Source organism: Monopterus albus, unplaced genomic scaffold, assembly GCF_001952655.1.
Source record: "Monopterus albus unplaced genomic scaffold, M_albus_1.0 scaffold43.1, whole genome shotgun sequence".
Taxonomy (NCBI): domain Eukaryota; kingdom Metazoa; phylum Chordata; class Actinopteri; order Synbranchiformes; family Synbranchidae; genus Monopterus; species Monopterus albus.
The window spans coordinates 2,190,807-2,208,952 of record NW_018127923.1 but is presented as its reverse complement, the minus strand read 5'-3'; the positions used below and the strand labels follow the sequence as shown (position 1 = coordinate 2,208,952).

Below are 18,146 nucleotides of genomic sequence, written 5' to 3'. Positions count from 1 at the left end.
GCAGGCCAGATCTTTCACCCATAGAAAACATTTGGCGCATCATAAAGAGGAAGATGTGACAAAGAAGCCCTAAGACAGTTGAGCCTGTATTAGACAGGAATGGGACAACATTCCTCTTCCTAAACTTGAGCAACTTGTCTCCTCAGTCCCCAGACGTTTGCAGACTGTGATAAAAAGAAGAGGGGATTCCACACAGTGGTGAACATGGCCTTGTCCCAACTTTTTTGAGATGTGTTGATGCCATGAAATTTAAAATCACCTTATTTTTCCCTTAAAATGATGCATTTTCTCAGTTTGAACATTTGATGTGTCATCTATGTTGTATTCTGAATAAAATATTGAAATTTGAAACTTCCACATCATTGCATTCTGTTTTTATTCACATTTTGTACAGTGTCCCAACTTTTTTGGAATCGGGTTTGTATTTTTGAGTAACATTTCCTCAATGCAGACAGAAAAATCTGACACAAAGGCTATACTGACTATGTCTTTAAAAATGCTTTATAATTTGATAAATTTATTTGAAAGTACTGGTGGGTCGCGACTTGACAAGTGGGTTGAAAAGTGGGTCCCGGGGTGACACCAGTTGAGAAACACTGCTTTACAGCACGCTCAAAGCACTTTCACACTACTTGGCCATTCACCCATTTGCACTCACAAACGCTCACACATTCACACACCGGTGTCATCACTGGGAGCAACCGGGGGTTTAGTGTCTTGCTCAAGGACACTTCAACATGTTGACTGGACAAGCCGGGAATCGAACCACTAATCCTCCGGTTAAGAAACGACCCGCTCTACCTCCTGAGCCACAGCCACCCCAATAGTAAATAGTTGCTATCAAATAAGAAATACACAGCTGAGGAAGATGGCAGTGTTGTTTATCTGGTATTAGATCATAAATGAAAGCATAGACAGCCTCAGGGCAGAGCCACAACTCACAGGAGGGATTATGTACCAGATCTGGCCTGGACATCCTACCTTTCATACCTTGCAAGAGGCCTGGACAGAGGAGCTAGAGGGGGCGGTTAGAGAGAGGGGCATCTGAGCTACTTTGAGCCTGATATCAAAACAACCTAGCAACAAATAAGAGTCAAAAAATGGATGGACAGATGGTCTCTGTCTTCACTGATGTTAAATCAAGGCTCAGGTTTGGCTTGTTGTTATGATGTTACAGGAAAATTAGCTAACATACTTATGTTTGTGTGTCCTTTGTTTCAGAAAGCCAGACATAGGTTCGCTCACTGATCCCAGACTAGTCTGGATGGAATTGCATGAAAAGATATATGTGGGAAAATGGGAGCTGTAAATGCAGACAGAACACCAGCTTTTCTGCATGTATGTGGAAATAAATGGACCTGAGGTGTGCAGAAGGCAAACTTTATGAAAAAGTGGTAAACCTCTGGTTTGTTGATATTTGCAGAGGTTTCTGGAAATTGACAGTTTAAGTTCTGCTAGAGCTTTTGTTGCTGCCTGACATACTGCTACTAACAACCTGCTCATTACTGCCCTGGGTGGAAAGGAGTGGAGAAGTGACAGTAAAAGCCCACACACAAATTTATACTTTTCTTACTTTTGACGGATTTTAACAAGTAATGTTTCTCTGTAAACACTGCAGTCACAGCTCACAGTACTGCAGGTACTGTATACCCGTCACAGAACTGTCTTTAATTGTTCTGTTCTTTGTTTAAACGGATTTTTCTCAGTGGATTCAGCCATCTGCAGTATATATTCCAAAAGCAAAGCGGGGGTGACACAGCCAGCCATTCACACATTTGTACTTCCAAACCAAATGGGGAAAAAGTCTCTTTCAAACTACAGGGGAAGAGCTGTCTGTTTCTGGTGATGAAGACGTAAAACTAAAATGACAGCAGATTTTGACCCCATACTGATGTTGCTAAGAATGAATATACAAAGTTAGAAATTAGCCTTCCATACATGTAAATATAGAGGGAAGGGTGCACTTTAATTCCTTCTACCTGCTGACAGTGAAGACGAGTAAATTTTGCCAGAATGCCAGGTTGTGATGAAAGTTCTTGCTATGGGGCTGGAAATGATGCTACCACACTTAACACACATATCAAGCAGCATTCACAAAGGGAAGGTTATCCTTGGACAATGTCAGACGTCTTTTACACCTCATATGGCTTAATCATGATGAGAGCACCCTGATAGCTGCCTTGTCCTTGGATGACCAAAAGGCATTTGATAGTTTTAGCGGTATACTCTTAAAACATTTGGCTTTCAGGGGGGTTTTAACAAATGGGTAAATGTAATTTATTCAAACCCAAGGGCAGCAGCAATAATGAAGAGAGTGATATCACCCTTCATTATCCTAACATGTGCAACCAAACAGAAAGATCCTCTCAGTCCTCTACTCTTTACATCATTTTTGGCACCACTGGCTGCTGCAATCAGAACAGAATATGGCATTAAGGTGTCATGCAAGGAGAGAAAGAAGACCAGATGTTTCTCTACATGTTTTACTAATTATTAAGGTTCCTGTTTCCTCAGTCCCTACTGCTTTATCTGCAATTCAGTCTTTTTGATAAATATCAGGCTGTTTTATAAACTGACAAAAATCTGAAGCTAGGATGTTTCCAAACAACCTCATTTCAGTGGGTTCAAGTGAGAATGATATGATTAGGCATTAGGTTGTCTTCAGGTGTAGAAAATGTCATTTCTCTTGACATGGTTCTACTAATTTGAAAAAGGCAAATGTGGATCAATGGGAGTTGATAAAACTCACCTTACTGAGAGAAAATGAATCAATACTATTATGGTGGGTGCTGATTCACAATTTAATTACATTTCTATGATATGAAAAAACCATCCTTGAGGGCATCTTTAAACAATATACAACAACTGTTTGATTAAGGGGTCTCGAGCCAGGAATCATTATAAATATCTCCATATAAAAGAAAATTATGGAATCTTTGCTATGCAGATGATACTCAGTTATGTTTATCTATGAACCCAGATGAATCTGATCAGCTGGTCATACGTCAAGCATGTCTTAAAAGACAAAGGCCTGGATGACTTTCTTGCTTCTAAAATCTGAAAAACTGAAGTTATTGTACTTGGGCCTGCTGTCTAACTGCTCTAGATGACATAGCTCTGGCCTCCAGTTCTACTGTGAGGAACCTTGGAGTTATTTTTGACCAGGATATGTCCTTTAAATCACACATAAACCAAGTCTCTAGAACCGCCTTCTTTCACCTGCACAATATCACCAAAATTAGGAGCATCCTGTCTCAAAGTGATGCTGAAAAACTGATCCATGCATTTGTTACTTCCAGGCTGCACACACCAGGCTTCAAGGTGCGTGCATACTTCTTCTCTGTGCTGTGGCTGGAGGTCTCAAAGCAGGTGTAGAAGGTGTTGAGGTCATTCGGCAGGCTGTCTGTGGAGCTGATGATGGTGGTCCTGTAGTCTGTGATGTGCTGCAGGCCTTGCCACATCCGTCCAGAGTCAGCAGTAGAATAGAAGCCATTCAGCTTCTCTCTGTTACTTCGCAGCTTTGTACTCTGTCTCATCGCCTGATCTGAATGCATGAGAGCGAGCACGCAGCATGTGGCGTACCTGATTGTTTATCCAGGGCTTCTGGTTGGGGAACCTCCTGACTTGTATGGTGGGCACAATGTTGTCGATACAGGTACTAATGTACCCGGTCACATACTCAGCATAGTCCTGTACACTGACAGAAAATTCTTCTGAGGTGGCTGCAGCTTTAAACACATCCCAGTCTGTCTGGGCGAAACAGTCCTGCAGGGTGACTTCAGTCTTTGGGGTCCAGAGTTTAATTTGTTTTGTGACAGGGTTTGTTTGTTTCAGTCTTTGTCTGTAAGCTGGATACAGGAACAAAGAAATGTGGTCAGAGCGTCCAAGGTGGGGGCAGGGTGCAGCCCTGTATGCACCACGTATGTTACTGTAAACATGATCCAGAGTGTTCTTGCCCCGGGTGGGAATGTTCACATATTGGTAATATTTGGGAAGTACAGTCTGTAAATTGCACTGGTTAAAGTTGCCTGCAGTGATAAATACAGCATCGGGGTGAGCTGTCTCTAGCGCGTTGATGACATCATAGAGTTTGTTGAGAGCTGCAGAGGAATTAGCTCTTGGGCTAACATACACAGCAGCTAGAAACACAGCACTATGCTGTCTGGCTAGATAGTAGGGGCAGCATTTCAGCAATAAAAACTCTACATCTGGTGAACAGTGCTTATAAACAGTCCATACATCTCCACACCACGAGTTATTGATAAACACACACACCGCCTCATTTTACCTTCCCCGAAGCAGCAGTGATGTCTCCCCGATGTACAGAGTGGGTCTCTAGCTGAATTGTGGAATCTGGAACTCTGTCAGAAAGCCAAGTCTCAGCGAGAATTAGAGCACAGCATTCTCTTATTTCCTGTTGTGTTGTAAACCCATGTTAGCAGTGCATGACATTTTTGCACTGCAGAAAGAGTAAAAAACACACAAAAAAGAAGAAAATGAAGAAAAAGCCGGTATTCGAGTGGAACGCGCAAAACGCGCCTGCCTCGGAGGGTGCCATGATGAACAAGACCTGGCGAGTGATTCCAGCTTTAGTGTAGAACCGATTGCCCATTGAGATTTTCCACATTATCCTGTCCTCTCTTGCATTTGTCTTTCATGGGCGACAAGCCTTCTTGGGGGGCTTGAATGAGTTTGTGACATTGTAAAGATTAAATATTCTACAAATCATAGATTTGGAACGACCAACTTCCCTTGCTGTGGCTGATAGGGTCATCCCTTTGGCCTTCACCTGGACAATCTGCTGCCAGGGTTTCAGTCACTCTAGAATGGCTCACCATCTTTCAAAGTCAGTGAAAACTGGAAAGGTAGGCTGCCAGTTAAATGGGTTTCTCAGATAATTAAGGAAATTAGCACCAGGTGCCAGATTATCACCAATAACTGGGAGGTATCTGAAAGTGTTCTCTAATTTTGATTAGTGTTCTTTTTCAAATATCTTATATAGTTTTTTATACTGTGCTTCAGAATATATGTAACTTATGAAATATGGTTAAAATACTGCTTTAACTCCCGTTTGGATAATTTCAAATAGGAATAAGCAGTGCCTTTGACATTTAGAAAATTGTAGGTTGTTCTCCAATTTTGATCTCCAGTGTATATTAAGCATCTTAGAAAAAGTAGGGGACATTAGTCAGAGAATATGAAGGAATATGCTTTGTTTTAAACTGCCTTGATCTTTAGTAAGCTTTGTTTTGTGTTTTTTTTTTTTTGCTTTTGTCATTTGCACTTTTGTATTTTTGCACAATGTTACAATGATAAAATAAGAAACAACAACAACAATAGAGTAAAAGCAATGCATGTACAGACCCAATAAGCAGAGATGTTCATAGCTTTGAAAGGTGGGAAAAATTCAGATCCATCCAGTTAAAGTTTGACAGTCCACTGGGCTGCTTTATCTGACTATTCACACACAGACGTATGTGGACCGTTTAATTTCCATATGACCCTAATCTTGACTAATTTTGATACATTTGATAGACTTTTATCAAATTAACCTAAACCTCAGCAGTGTCAGTACTTGTACCTGCAGGGCGTTGATCTTGAGTGACTGCTCAAAGCAGTCGATGCACTGCTGGAACTCCTTGTTGCGGAGGTGCAGCAGGGCTTTGGAACGCATGGCTCTGGCACTACGTCTGCCCGACAGCTCCCACGCCCGGTTGTAGTACTGATGGTCCCTTAGGATGTCTCCCAGTAGGCAGTACAGACTGGGTGTCTCCTTCTTCTCCAGCTCCCTGTGAACAATCTCCTCAGCCTAAGAAAAAATAGAGGGAAGCTCAGAGTGGTGGAGGAAATGGACAGAACATGAATAACACAGACAATACCGGACAGAATAATGGGAAGAAAATGACAAAAACATGACAAAAGGGATTTGGGAAAATTGTGGAATGTTTGACAGGAAAACACTGAAAAATCAAGAGATTATGTTGCAAGTAGAGTCACTGTTATATGACCTGCAGACACTTGCACTCATTGCACCTGACCATGCCACTACAGGCTCTGGATTGCTCCTGGATGAACTGAGGCTCACACCATTGTGAGGACAGAATAATGAACAGGTTGTTTAACCTTTCCACATTCCTTTATCTTGATTTAGACTGTGAATTGCACCAGTCTAACCCCTGAAAGGCTGAGGGCCTCTGAGGCCTGACAGTGACTTAGTCGACTTGCATTCCTTTGCTGAAATCTCCTGTCAGGTACCAGACACTGAGCCAAGAGCCTAGGCCCGGAAACAAGACACCTCATCGTCTGGACCAAGTTATACAACTCTGAGCAGGCTGTACCAGAGAGAACATTCTGCAATTAATCATAACAAAACACACAGTGAGGATAATTTAGCTCACACTATCACATTTTTGCTGGCATATCAAAGGTCAAAGGTGTTTGTCATATGCACAGTTAGGAAACGTGTTTCCCTGTACAATGAAATTATTACTTTGCCGTCCACATGAATGCCAGACGTTACAAGTGAAATATAAAGTAGATAAGCAATAACACAAATCTAAAAATGCAGTAACACTAATCTAAAGCACTTTAAAGCAGCAAGTGAAAGAAGCACAATAAAAATACAACAAGAACACAATATAATGTAGAGAGAATATATGCTATGTGGGAGCTGTGATATGCAAATAGTCAGCAGTGAGTGTGAAAAGTAAAAGACACACAAAAACGAAGAAAAAGCCGGAATCCGAGAGTGGAACACGTCTGCCTCGGAGGGCGTCATGTATATATTTGATTAATTAATTTATGTATTTTTAAGAACCATACACATACTGTACATGTATTCACCATTCAGAAAGGAAAAGAAAAAGTGCTAGACAGCGGAAATACAAGCTGTAAACAGAGCAGCTATCATTCAACACAGCTGCCGTTTATAGCTCCTTCTGATTCAGAACTTGTCTGATAAGAAGTTGCAAATGGCCCTGGCATTCTCTGCCCTTGGTCTTTTGCTTGTGGAAGAAGAAAGGAGGATGTGAATGCAAGAAAAAAGAGAAACTGCAGCAAATTTGTGAAATCATGGACAGCGACAGGCTGAAGTGGCTTTTTCAAACCGTTCTCTTCTTGTGTATTGATTTGCTAAGCCGAACAGCCAGTCAGAGTGGTCTCTCTCACTGACAAGGTTCAACATGCCTAATCAGCCAAAAAGCTGCTGACAGAGTCTGACTAGTGCCAACGGTGTGGGACACACTGCGAAGACGAGCTCTGACAGATGCTCACCGACTGCCCGACAGTGGCCGACGACCGACCAGCGGGTTGGTTTGTCAAGGTCTTAACCAAGTCCATTTTTTGTTGCAACACAACACAATGCCACCCAGTGAAGCCCTGTGTCTCAGAATGATTTGTTCTTTTCTTGATTTTGCATTATGTACGTCAGTACTATTGTCATAGTTGCAATACTGAAGCTCTTACATTAGCTTTACATTGCATCACAATGATACAAAGACACCGTGACAGAGGAAAGCAGGAGTTGAGAAAAAAGCAGCAGCTCTAGAGAGACACCAAAGCCCTCCAGATTACTCCATTGCCTTGTTATTTTGGACCCCAATGACTACATAACATGGGCTACTGGCTGGGATTACCACAACACAAGGCTTAAGACAAGAGGGGCACAGGAGACTTTTATTATTAGCCGAAAGCACCAGGGTAATTGAATTGGAAAGACAAAGTGAACTGTAATTGAATAATGGAGGTCTGGCAACCCCCAGGAGTCCCACTAAGGACTCTTTGACAGCCAGGAGGAGGAGACATTCAGGTCAGTAATCAGACTCTACACACACGTGATGTCGGCATATCTGCAATTAATGTGTGTGTTTGTATGCAACTGCAGCTAGGTGGTAAGCCACATGTTTACTGGCTGTATGAACGCTTATGCAAAGGTATAATCTCTGACTCTGAGTTCTAACTGCATGCATTTTATGCTGAATGGTTGCATACTTATAGTGCATACTGTGTATATGAATGTCAATAAATTACAAAAAATTGTACATTTGTATAATTTCAGACTGTGGGTGATAAAATGTTAGCAGTAGTCTGGATGGTTACCACTTTCAGACCACTAACCACATGAATATATTTCATGATTAAAAGTTAAACTTTAAAACCTTTTTGAACGACCCAGTAGCTGAATGGTTATGGTGCGGTGTGCCATATACCAGGCACAGTGTGTGTGCGATGTAAGGGGTCTGAGTGCGACTGCCAATCAGGTCTCCTCATCTTTCTCCTTCCTGTCCACATCTTAGCAACTTATATCTAAGATAAAGGTGAAAAGGCTCCTCTGCCATTTTGAAATTTCTCCTTCATATCCCAACAGCACCCAAACTGAACTCAGTGCTGAGGAGTTCCGTAACAGCAAGCAGCTCTTTATTCAGAAACACACGAGGACTTTAATAATGGAGGGTGTGCTGAAAAACAGTTTGTACCATTTGGAAAAAATCTCAGACATGAACTCACAGAGTGAGCATCCAAAATGAAAGTCACTCCACCTTTCCTCAAAAAGTGCATTCACCTGAGGGCTTTAGATGAATATCTATTACTCACCTGCTTTCTCTGATCACAAGGTGAATCTAATTCTTTTTCAGTCTACTCTACCAATCAAATACAAGAAGACGTGGGCCTGTACTCTGTGCCACTGCATGACATCACCATCAGTGTCTGGGAACTCATTTGGAGTGCATCATTTGCCATATCCCCTAATGTCTTTCTTGTTATACTGTTCTCAGTAAAGCAGGATTTCAGTTTTTTTCTTTGCAGATGAGTTGGATCTGCTGGCAGGTTGATGAAGCTGCTGCTTTCTATGACCTGATGTACTGGGATGGTTTGCACCCGAGTCCGACACAGATGAGATCAGTCAATACCTCCACGTGAGGCCCTAGTGTGGCCGCAAAAGAACATAGGACAGTTTGATGTCCCAAGTGAAAGAGTTTAAGATGAGAGTCGACATCAGCAGTAATTTCAATGTTTTACTAGACTGGATCAACTATTATTTCATTTACCATCTACGGTCCAGCTCTCACTATGGTCAGGGGTTTGGAGTAGTGGACAAACGGATCAGACTACATAAGACAAAAATGAGTCTCCACTGCAGGGTGTGACGTTGAGACAACAAGAAAGACCTCTGAGAAGAACTGTTGCATTTTGTGTCAAAAGGAGGCATATTAAAATGTCACTGACAAAAACTATATTTCAGTTTATGGCATTTTGACTACAAATAATATATACTTCTATTAAAAGAGTAACACTAAATCTAAACCAAAATTACAACTGACCTGTGGAGTCGCAGACAAAAAACTGGAGTCCACAGGGTCAGATTTTGAAAAAACCTGCAGTAAACATTAAGTAGGGATGTAACAATACCAAAATCTTATGGAATGATATTGCCATAAAAAGTCCACAAAATTTGTCACCGTATTAAAAATGAAGAAGAAAATGTGCTTTACTAAATAATAAATAAGCTTTTTTTGTTGGAGCAACACGCTGCCTTCAAGACAGCGTCTTTATCAGGGATATTTCAACAAGACAATGCTGAACCTCATCCTGACACATTACCAAGGCCTGGCTATGGAGGCAAAGGATGTGAGTGCTGGACTGGCCTCCCTGCAGTCCCCACCTGACCCCAGTAGAGAATGTGTGGCGCAGTCTGAAACATAAATTGCATCAACGAAGTCCCAGGACTGTTGTGGACCTTAAGACCTGTTTGCAGAAAGAATGGGGTAAAATGACACCTGACACATTGAATCACTTGGTGTCCTCAGTCCCTAAACGGCTTTTAAGTGTTGTGAAAAGGAAACAGCAGCATCACACTGCGGTCCCAACTTTTTTTTGGAATGTGCTGCAGCATCAAAATTGGAGTGAGTGTTTATTTTGAACAAAGAATGAAACTGATGAGGTGTCACATCAAATAATGTGCTGCTGTGTTGTTTTCAGTGTCATACAGGACACAGATGACTTACACATCACTATTTTCAGTTTTAATTTTTTGATTTGTGGTTGTATAAAGCGATACTGTATAAACTTTCAGCTTATCTTTGCAGCTTTTTCTGTCGTAGCTCTGGTGAATACCAGCTACTCACTTCCTGCTAGTTACTTTTTAATGTAAACTTCATTATGCTACTATGCACCTTGGCCATGGAATAATATGCAGAAAGATCTATAGACACATTCATATATATTTCACTACAGTCTTAAATTCTACAAAGAGAAATGTAGCAGTTTTTCTTCCCAGAACACCAGCATCTTTGCTAGCAGCAGCTTATTATTACTCTGCTCTGAACGACATGTAGCTGTCTGCTAAGGAGAGTTAGCTTGGTGTACTAACAGGTCCTCACAACTTCTGAAAACAGAGCAAATTTCCAAACTGGCATTACCTAGATAAACTGACCACATCTTCACAGTCTAAGTGGTCACTTTCTTGCCTGAAAAAAAAAATCTAAGCTCAGTAAAGGCCTGTGGATTTGTCTCTACATGCAAGAATACTGAGCTGGCGGAAAGACCTGGTATCATAAAGCAATAAGTGCTCCAGGATGATAATCCAAAGTACATAGTGCTTGAAGCTGTTATTTTCATGTAAAAAGGTATGGACTGTTGCTTTAAAGTATCCCACCATGACCTTAGCATGTGCCATAATTGGCATGAACTGTCACTGGTACTGAATGATTGAACTGTTTGTACAATGGTAAAAAAACAATGACCCTGACCACATAGATTTCTACACATGGCACAAGAGTAGAATACCAGCACCCTCCTTTACATCTGAGCTAGAAATAGAGTTTGCCAGTAAAAAAATTCTATATTTAATCAATCACCTGAAAACAAAGTGATGACATTCTATGTCTTTGTGAAAAGAGTATGCATGTTGCAGTGCCACTGACTGTGGGAATTCTGCTCATACCACTGGTGTGCCACAGGATCAGATAAGTACTCCAAAACAATGTGTTTGTGTGTGTGTGTGTGTGTGTGTGTGTGAGAAAAATTACCTTCTAGGCCAAAAAGTGCTGGGTATTAAATGGTTCCTCAGGCTAAAACTAAAAAAAAACAGCAAGTGCTTTCACAGGGCAGAGCTCTAACTGTGTGCATGTGCTCCTAGTTGTTAGGCTGTGTGTAGACGTACTGTCGATAAAATCTTGCATGGGTACAGACAGGGCTGCACTAAGACTACTCATTTTACCAATATAGAGTACAATAAGGAAGTTTACATTAGCTGTCAATACTTAAATGTGTCAGCAGTCACTCCTTGACCCATGTTTAGGTTTGTTTAAATTGTAGCTATGTTTAGCCACAGTTAACACAGCTCGTTGATTTAGAACAGAGATAAAACTGCTGACCACAATTATGTTTAAAGTGTACTTTAATAAACTTTTAACACACATCTGCTGGCCAATTAGAATCAAGTATTTTCACTGACACTGAAACACAACTCTGTGGTGAAAATTCAAATTCATATTCAATGCTGTGAGTGCATCACTGCATCTCAACATACAGTACAGAGACAAATCTGGAGTAAGGTGTATTCAGGATATCTGCAGGCTCAGGAAAAGCTTAATTCAAGACCAAGTGAAAAAACACAGAGCATGTCAATATCTGTCTGTTTGTGAATGATATGAAAGTGAACAGTTTGGGGATAATGTGGAAAAAAGGAATAACTAAAGTCTGAGTGTGTTTAGCAAAGCAGAAAGGGCATTTTATCTGGTAGTCTGTGCTCTGAAAAGATGTAGCTGCCTGCTAATAGAGCTTGGTCAGATCATGAGTGCTCATATTTATGAAAACATCAGAACAAATTTCTACTTTGCTAACAGCTCTGAGCCTGGCTCCAAATCTCTGTCATTAGGCTCTTGCCCAGCTGTTGCTGCATAGAGTAGATGTTTCTCAGCTCTGGGCTGTCGCCGCGCTGTCAATCTCACACAGCGAGCTGGACTGAGTGACACCACTTGGTTTCCATTGACAGTGAATGGGCAGCTGTCATTAACCCAGGGCTTTGTCTGTGTGTGTGTGTGTGTGTGTGTGTATGTATTTGGAGTGCTCAGTGCAGCTGTGCAATTTGGCCACAAGGGGGCTCACATGCAGTCAACAGTCTTTGCAGTATTTACAGTTAATAATGTAAAATATGTATCCAAATTATGACACGGATCAGCACCAAAATCTAATCAGTTGTTCTCTGGCACATGCTCTACCTCTCCAAAACATTTCATCCAAATCTGTTCATTACATTTTGAGTTACACTGTTCACAAACAAATACTGGCAAAAATATAAAACCCCAAATCATAAAAAGTTAACACAGTATGTACAATCAGAATTAAAACTGAAAATAGTGATGTGTAAATCATCTGTGTCCTGTGTTACATTGAAAACACAGCAGCCTTATCTGATGTGATACCTCATCAGTTTTATTCTTTGTTCAAAATAAATACTCACTCCAAGTTCTGATGCCTCTGCGACAGAGGTAATGATAAAAAAATATGACTTTGTGTGTGTGTGTGTGTGTGTACCTGGTATTACTCACAGTGTGGGGACTGAAGCGTCCTTGTGGGTATCCGATATAATTACTGAATTTTAGGGTGAGAACTTGGTTTAAGGTTAGGTATTAGGGTTACGTTAAGTCTTCAAGAACTAAATGCAAGTCAATGGAAGTCCCCAAAAGGGACAAACCAAATGTGTGTGTGTGTGTGTGAGAGAGTGTGAGAGAGAGAGACAGGGAGAGATACCTTGCCATGTTGGCCCAGCCTCTCATAGCAGATAACAACATCCTCCCAGAGCTCCAGCTTTTCATAAATGAGCAGAGCTGAACTGATGCAGCCGAGGTCTGTCAGCAGGCTGGCCAGCTGTTTCTGTAGAGTGGGAGACAACAGCAGTAGTAGTGCGTTCACTCATGTGGACACAAAGCAATTGGCAGTGTTGTACTGAGAGCAAAAACAGAAAACAAGATTCACTATTTACATGGCAGTTAGAAGTTGACTGTAAGAGGACTACTTAAGTGCACATTAGGGCTGCACTTATGGCAAAAATCATAATCATAACTAGAAAAGGTCATTTGTGAAGAAATGACATGGCAGAGCTGCTGCTAAAACGACGGTAATCACTGACAAGTTGCCAAATGTTGAAATGTTAGTACATGTAAAGGTATAAAATTGGAGCCAAACAAAAAGTTGACTGAAACTAGATTACTAAAGAAAAAGAAGGCAAAAGCAGAAAAAGGAGAAACACTGAAAGAAAAAAGGATGTAAAAGAAAGTTTAATATTTTATGAAAGAGTGGAATTGTTAAAACTATTGGATGTATAAAGTTTTATAAAAGCTCCGAACTGGAAGAGAAGAATAAAGAAGACATCTGAAAAAATAAACAAAGGAGCTCATAGAAGGAAAGAACATATAAAGAAAGGACTGAATGAAAGAAAGATGGGTTCAAACGAGAAGGAAAGAGGGCAGGGAAGAGAAAAAGGCTGAAAGGAAGAAAGGAAAGGAGGAAAGAAAGGAGGCAAGAAGGATGGGAGGACAGGAAAAAAGAATGAAAGGGAGGAGGAAGAACACATTCTACTAGGAAGGCCAATCTAGTTAGTGTTAATGTTAGCAGTATTAGAAAGTATTTGTACTGTCAGGTACACTGTTCATGAGAGAACAAGTAATGAACAGGTACAGGGACAACGCAGCAGCAACAGGCTACAAGAAACTCAGATACTAAATGACTTCATGTTGGTAAGTGCAGACAGAGAGTGTAAAGGACAAACTGGTGACTGATAAACAGCAGGTCCATCATTATGTCTCATCCTTAAGTAAAGACACAGCTGAAGATGAGAAAACTTTGCCTCACAAAATGGAAAGTAAAGAAAAACTATTAATCCTATCAAAAGAAAAACTTCACCACAGGTGAAAGGAGGCCTTAACAAAGAGTTTGGTGGGTAAAACATTAAGACAGCAAATCACAGATGGCCTTGTACACACCTCTACAGCTGAGTCACTGTTGCTATGGTGACGTGAACCCCCTGGAGGACGGGGACTCACAGTAACACATACCGTACATTACACTCTAGTTCTCCAGACAGCTGAAAACTTTGCTTCATAAAATGGACTACTGAAAGAAAACTAGCCTTTTTTAAAAATATGCCTTCACTACGGGCGCAAGAAGACCTCTGCTTTCTGTAGCTTCTTAGAATGGGACCGAAGGAGAGACTGAGGCCCTGTCATTAACATGTCCCGGGAAACACAAATGGCCAGTGCTAATGCCAGGTCTGAACACACTCCACACACGGATTCAACTCTGATCACTCAGCACACATTCGAAGGTGGTCTGGGACACATGTGTCCACAGTCTCTTCCTAGTCTGAACACAAATGCATCCTGGGACAGATTGAGGAGTTGCCTACTAAACTAGCGCCATTAGCTTGGTAACACGTATATGTTTTTGTACGATTTATACATCAGTACATTATAACTGAAAAGATGCACAGCACAGTACGTCTGTATAGCCTCTCTCACTGGGTATGCCTGTATGTGTGCTACTAACTGACAGAAGTGATCCACAACAGCTTGCAGAATGATGGAATGGCTTCCTTTGTGGTTGAAATAATCGGTCTTCACGAGGCCAACTGACAGCAGAAATGTGCTGGACAGCAATAGTTTTCATGTGGACTTTGCACACGTATTCATAGCAGACACCAGTAAAAAAGGTTTGCAACAGAAAATAGCTGAAGCACAAAACAGTGCCTTGTTTTCTTTGACAACGTGTGATATGTAGCCAAAATGAAAAATGGTGATTCATGTGTAGACTGTGTGTGGAGAATGTTGTTCTTAATTTTTATTTTAAACCAAATGACATGATCAAGAGAAATTGATTTGGTGATCTTTGCATTAAAGTGAATGGTGATGGCAAGAATCGCACATATCCTGCAATCTTTATTAATGAATGAATGAATGAATACTTTAGTGTCATTATATAAGTGTCATAAGTACAACGAAATTACACGTGCCACATGTGATCAGTGCAAATGTAAAAAACATAAATGTATGTGTGAATCATACATCAATAACAGCCTAATTTTATGCATGATAAATGATGATAAAGACACAGAAGTGTAAATAATGTGCGTGTTTATTTGCATATAGAGCGAGGGAGGTCAGAGCCAATCACTGAGGACGGATTTAATGCTAGGTGTGAACAGGGCCTTAGACAAAAAGAAGTGCAGTTCCTGAATTCTTATGTTTTTCTACATCTTTCAAGTAAAAACTGTTTATAAAAATTAAAATTCGGCAGAGTAAAAGAAGAAAACAGACAAAAGCGTTGAAGAGAAAAGTTGAAGGGCAAATTATGTTTCTAGCCCAAAGTAAGACAAAGCAGAAACCTGACAAAGAGGAAGGTTTACAGAAGCTAAAAGTTTTTCCCCATAGAAAACCATTATAAAAAAGTTGGCAAAAACGACAAAAGTTACAAAAAAGAAAAGTAACAAGTCTAACAAAGAAGACACACATTTTAAAGTCTGAATGAAAGCACTGAGAAGGAGATAGCGATCAAAGGGAAAAACAAAAAGTAAAATAAAAAGCTGAGCAGGCCTCCCAACTAAAAACCAAAGAGAAGTATGGAGAGCTGCTCCTTCAGCTCTCCCAAAAAAAAAATAAAAAAAACAGAGTGAAGTGAGATCATGATTATTTAATATGATTACTCACTGACTATGAAAACATTACGCATTTATTGAACATTTAAAAATGTCTATTTTTTTTTACTTTAGTTCAACTCAAAAACAAAGTATTTCATTGACCTAACTGTGACTGACAGTTCATGGGAAATATTTCAGCTATTACTCCGGATTTATTTCAACAGTAAAACAATACTGGCTAAAGAATCTGCTGGGCTCCCCACGACACAGCTGCACCTATTTCTCTCCCTCTTGTTTACCAGTGAGGCTACAGTCATCTTTTGTTTTAGCTTGTTCATAACAAGCTTGCAGTGGTTAACACAAGCTGGTGTTGCACGATGGACTACGAGCAAAGTTGAAATGAATGCTTCTCTGCAAGTGTATGCTCATTTAGTAGGTGTTGCTCTTACTCTCTCGGACTGTTTACTTGTGGAGGTTTTATTGCACATACAGTAACAAACTTGGGTGTTGTCACTTCAAGTAATGTTTCACTTCACCCAGTGTGAGCAAAAAAGCATTGAACATTGAGCATCTTTGTGAAAACGAAGTGCAGCACAATATTAGTGTGAACTCGATTAGTTTGTTTTCATAATCATTAAAAGCCAAAATCGTAACTGAAAAAAATTTTAATTGCCCAGCAGATATACACAGTCAATGAAAAATATTAAAGGCTCACCAAAATCACTGGGACACACCGTTTAGGAACCAGGAATGTCTGGGCAAACCCACTAACTCGTTTTTGATATTTTTCAAAATGTATGACCTGCTGATGTAAGGAAAAGAGTCATGGGACAATCAACATCAGGATTCATTCTTTAGGGACCATAAACATCTGTACATAATTTTATTGCAATCCCTCCAGGATTTTTTATTTTTGGATATTTTGGTCAGGACTGACAAACCAACTTTGCTGTACCTGGGGCCATGTCACAGGAAAGGCTAAAAAGACTTACTGTGACGTCTATAGTACTGGTTGTCTGAACGGTAGGAAATCAATTGTAAAATTTACAGCATGCTTTAGAAAATGCTCAGTAGTAATGTTAAATACACGGAGTGATGTGTTATTGGCCTGAAATGTGCAAAACCAACAGTATGTAAAGTATAAAAATGCCCTCACTCCAAAGGCGTAAAAATGAAATAGTTTCCCATGAGAACAAAGTACAACACATACACACACACACACAGACACACACACACACACAGAGAGAGAGAGAGAGAAAAACAAAAACCCACTCCCAGCCATAAAAAGCCCTTCAGTGCTTTGTTAATACAAGCCATGGTTCTCCTGTGTGGAGAAAATGCATCACAGCGCCTGCTGCAATCCTCTGCTTCAACCCACTTTCAAGTCCCCGGGCACCAATAGAGACTCTTCAATTCCAGCTTTATTGCTGTTATCAGTTATTACATGCTGCCTGGGTGAAGTCTGCTTGCCAACTGATCTCTCCCCCTTTCCAGCACTCCTCCTCCTCCTTCAATATGTTGACCAAATCTACATTTCTATATGCTTATTCTACTACTGTTCTTTCCATTTTCGTCTCCCCAATTTGCTCGGCTACATTATAGCATCTACCGCTGGTTTTGCTAGATGTGATGATGTATTGTGGTTCAGTAAATGTGTCACAAAAAACAATTTAATTACCTTGGGCCCTCATGGGAACTTTATGTTTGCCCTATTTTTCCTCTGCTGCTTCAGAGGGGTCATCTTCTGCACTAAAAGCAATTCATAGTATTACTCTACAAACTGGAAATGAGCATTTTCTAACTGTAAGAAATTCAGTCTGAGACAATAAATGACCTAGAAACCATTAATCACAGCAGGTCTGTCAAGTTCTGGATCTCTTAACATACTGAAACATTGTGCATAGAGCTCAATTATTAAGACATTACACTCTGCACATAAAGAATCAGCTTTACCGACCAGGTGTGCTGGACACATGAGGAATTTGACTCTGGTACAGTGGCTCTCAATGTGTATGGACCATGCTCTTCCATAAAGTAACAAGTGAACAAGATAAAACTAAGAACAAAACAAGAAACAATAAAGAATATGCAAACAAGAAAAGGAATGTGGATTAGGAAAATAAAAATAGAGGGCCAAGCCTGAGCTGGATGACCGAGCTCTCTGATCCCTGAGACGGCACTCCATCATCACTCTTCTATAAACGATATAACCACATGGGCTCAGGATGACTTTGGCTCACCTGTGTCCAGAAGCACAGTCGACTGCTCTGGGCTTGGAGGCCTCTGGGATGGAACATCACATAGTGGAAACGTGCACTGTGGTCAGACAAATCACTATTTCAGATCTTTTTTGGAAAGAATGGACGCCGTGTGCAAAGACAGAAAGGGGCCATCCAGACTGTTCCCAGCAACAAGTCCAAAAGCCAGGGTCTGTCATGGTCTGGGGTTGTGTCAGTGCCCTTGGCAAAAGCCACTTCCACTTCTGTGATGGCTCCATTAATGATGAACAGTA

The 18,146-nt window shown here is 40.7% G+C and overlaps 1 protein-coding gene across 1 annotated transcript in view; it reads right to left on the bottom strand.

Moving 5' to 3' along the window:
* Window positions 1-18,146, bottom strand: part of ttc27 (tetratricopeptide repeat domain 27) — a 100,179-nt gene that overhangs the window by 24,371 nt on the left and 57,662 nt on the right. Inside the window, exons 12-13 of the mRNA XM_020599910.1 lie at window positions 12,754-12,876; window positions 5,582-5,809 (exon numbers count right to left, since the gene is read on the bottom strand). Coding sequence (XP_020455566.1) covers window positions 5,582-5,809; window positions 12,754-12,876 — 351 coding nt within the window. The remainder of the gene's footprint in view (window positions 1-5,581; window positions 5,810-12,753; window positions 12,877-18,146) is intronic.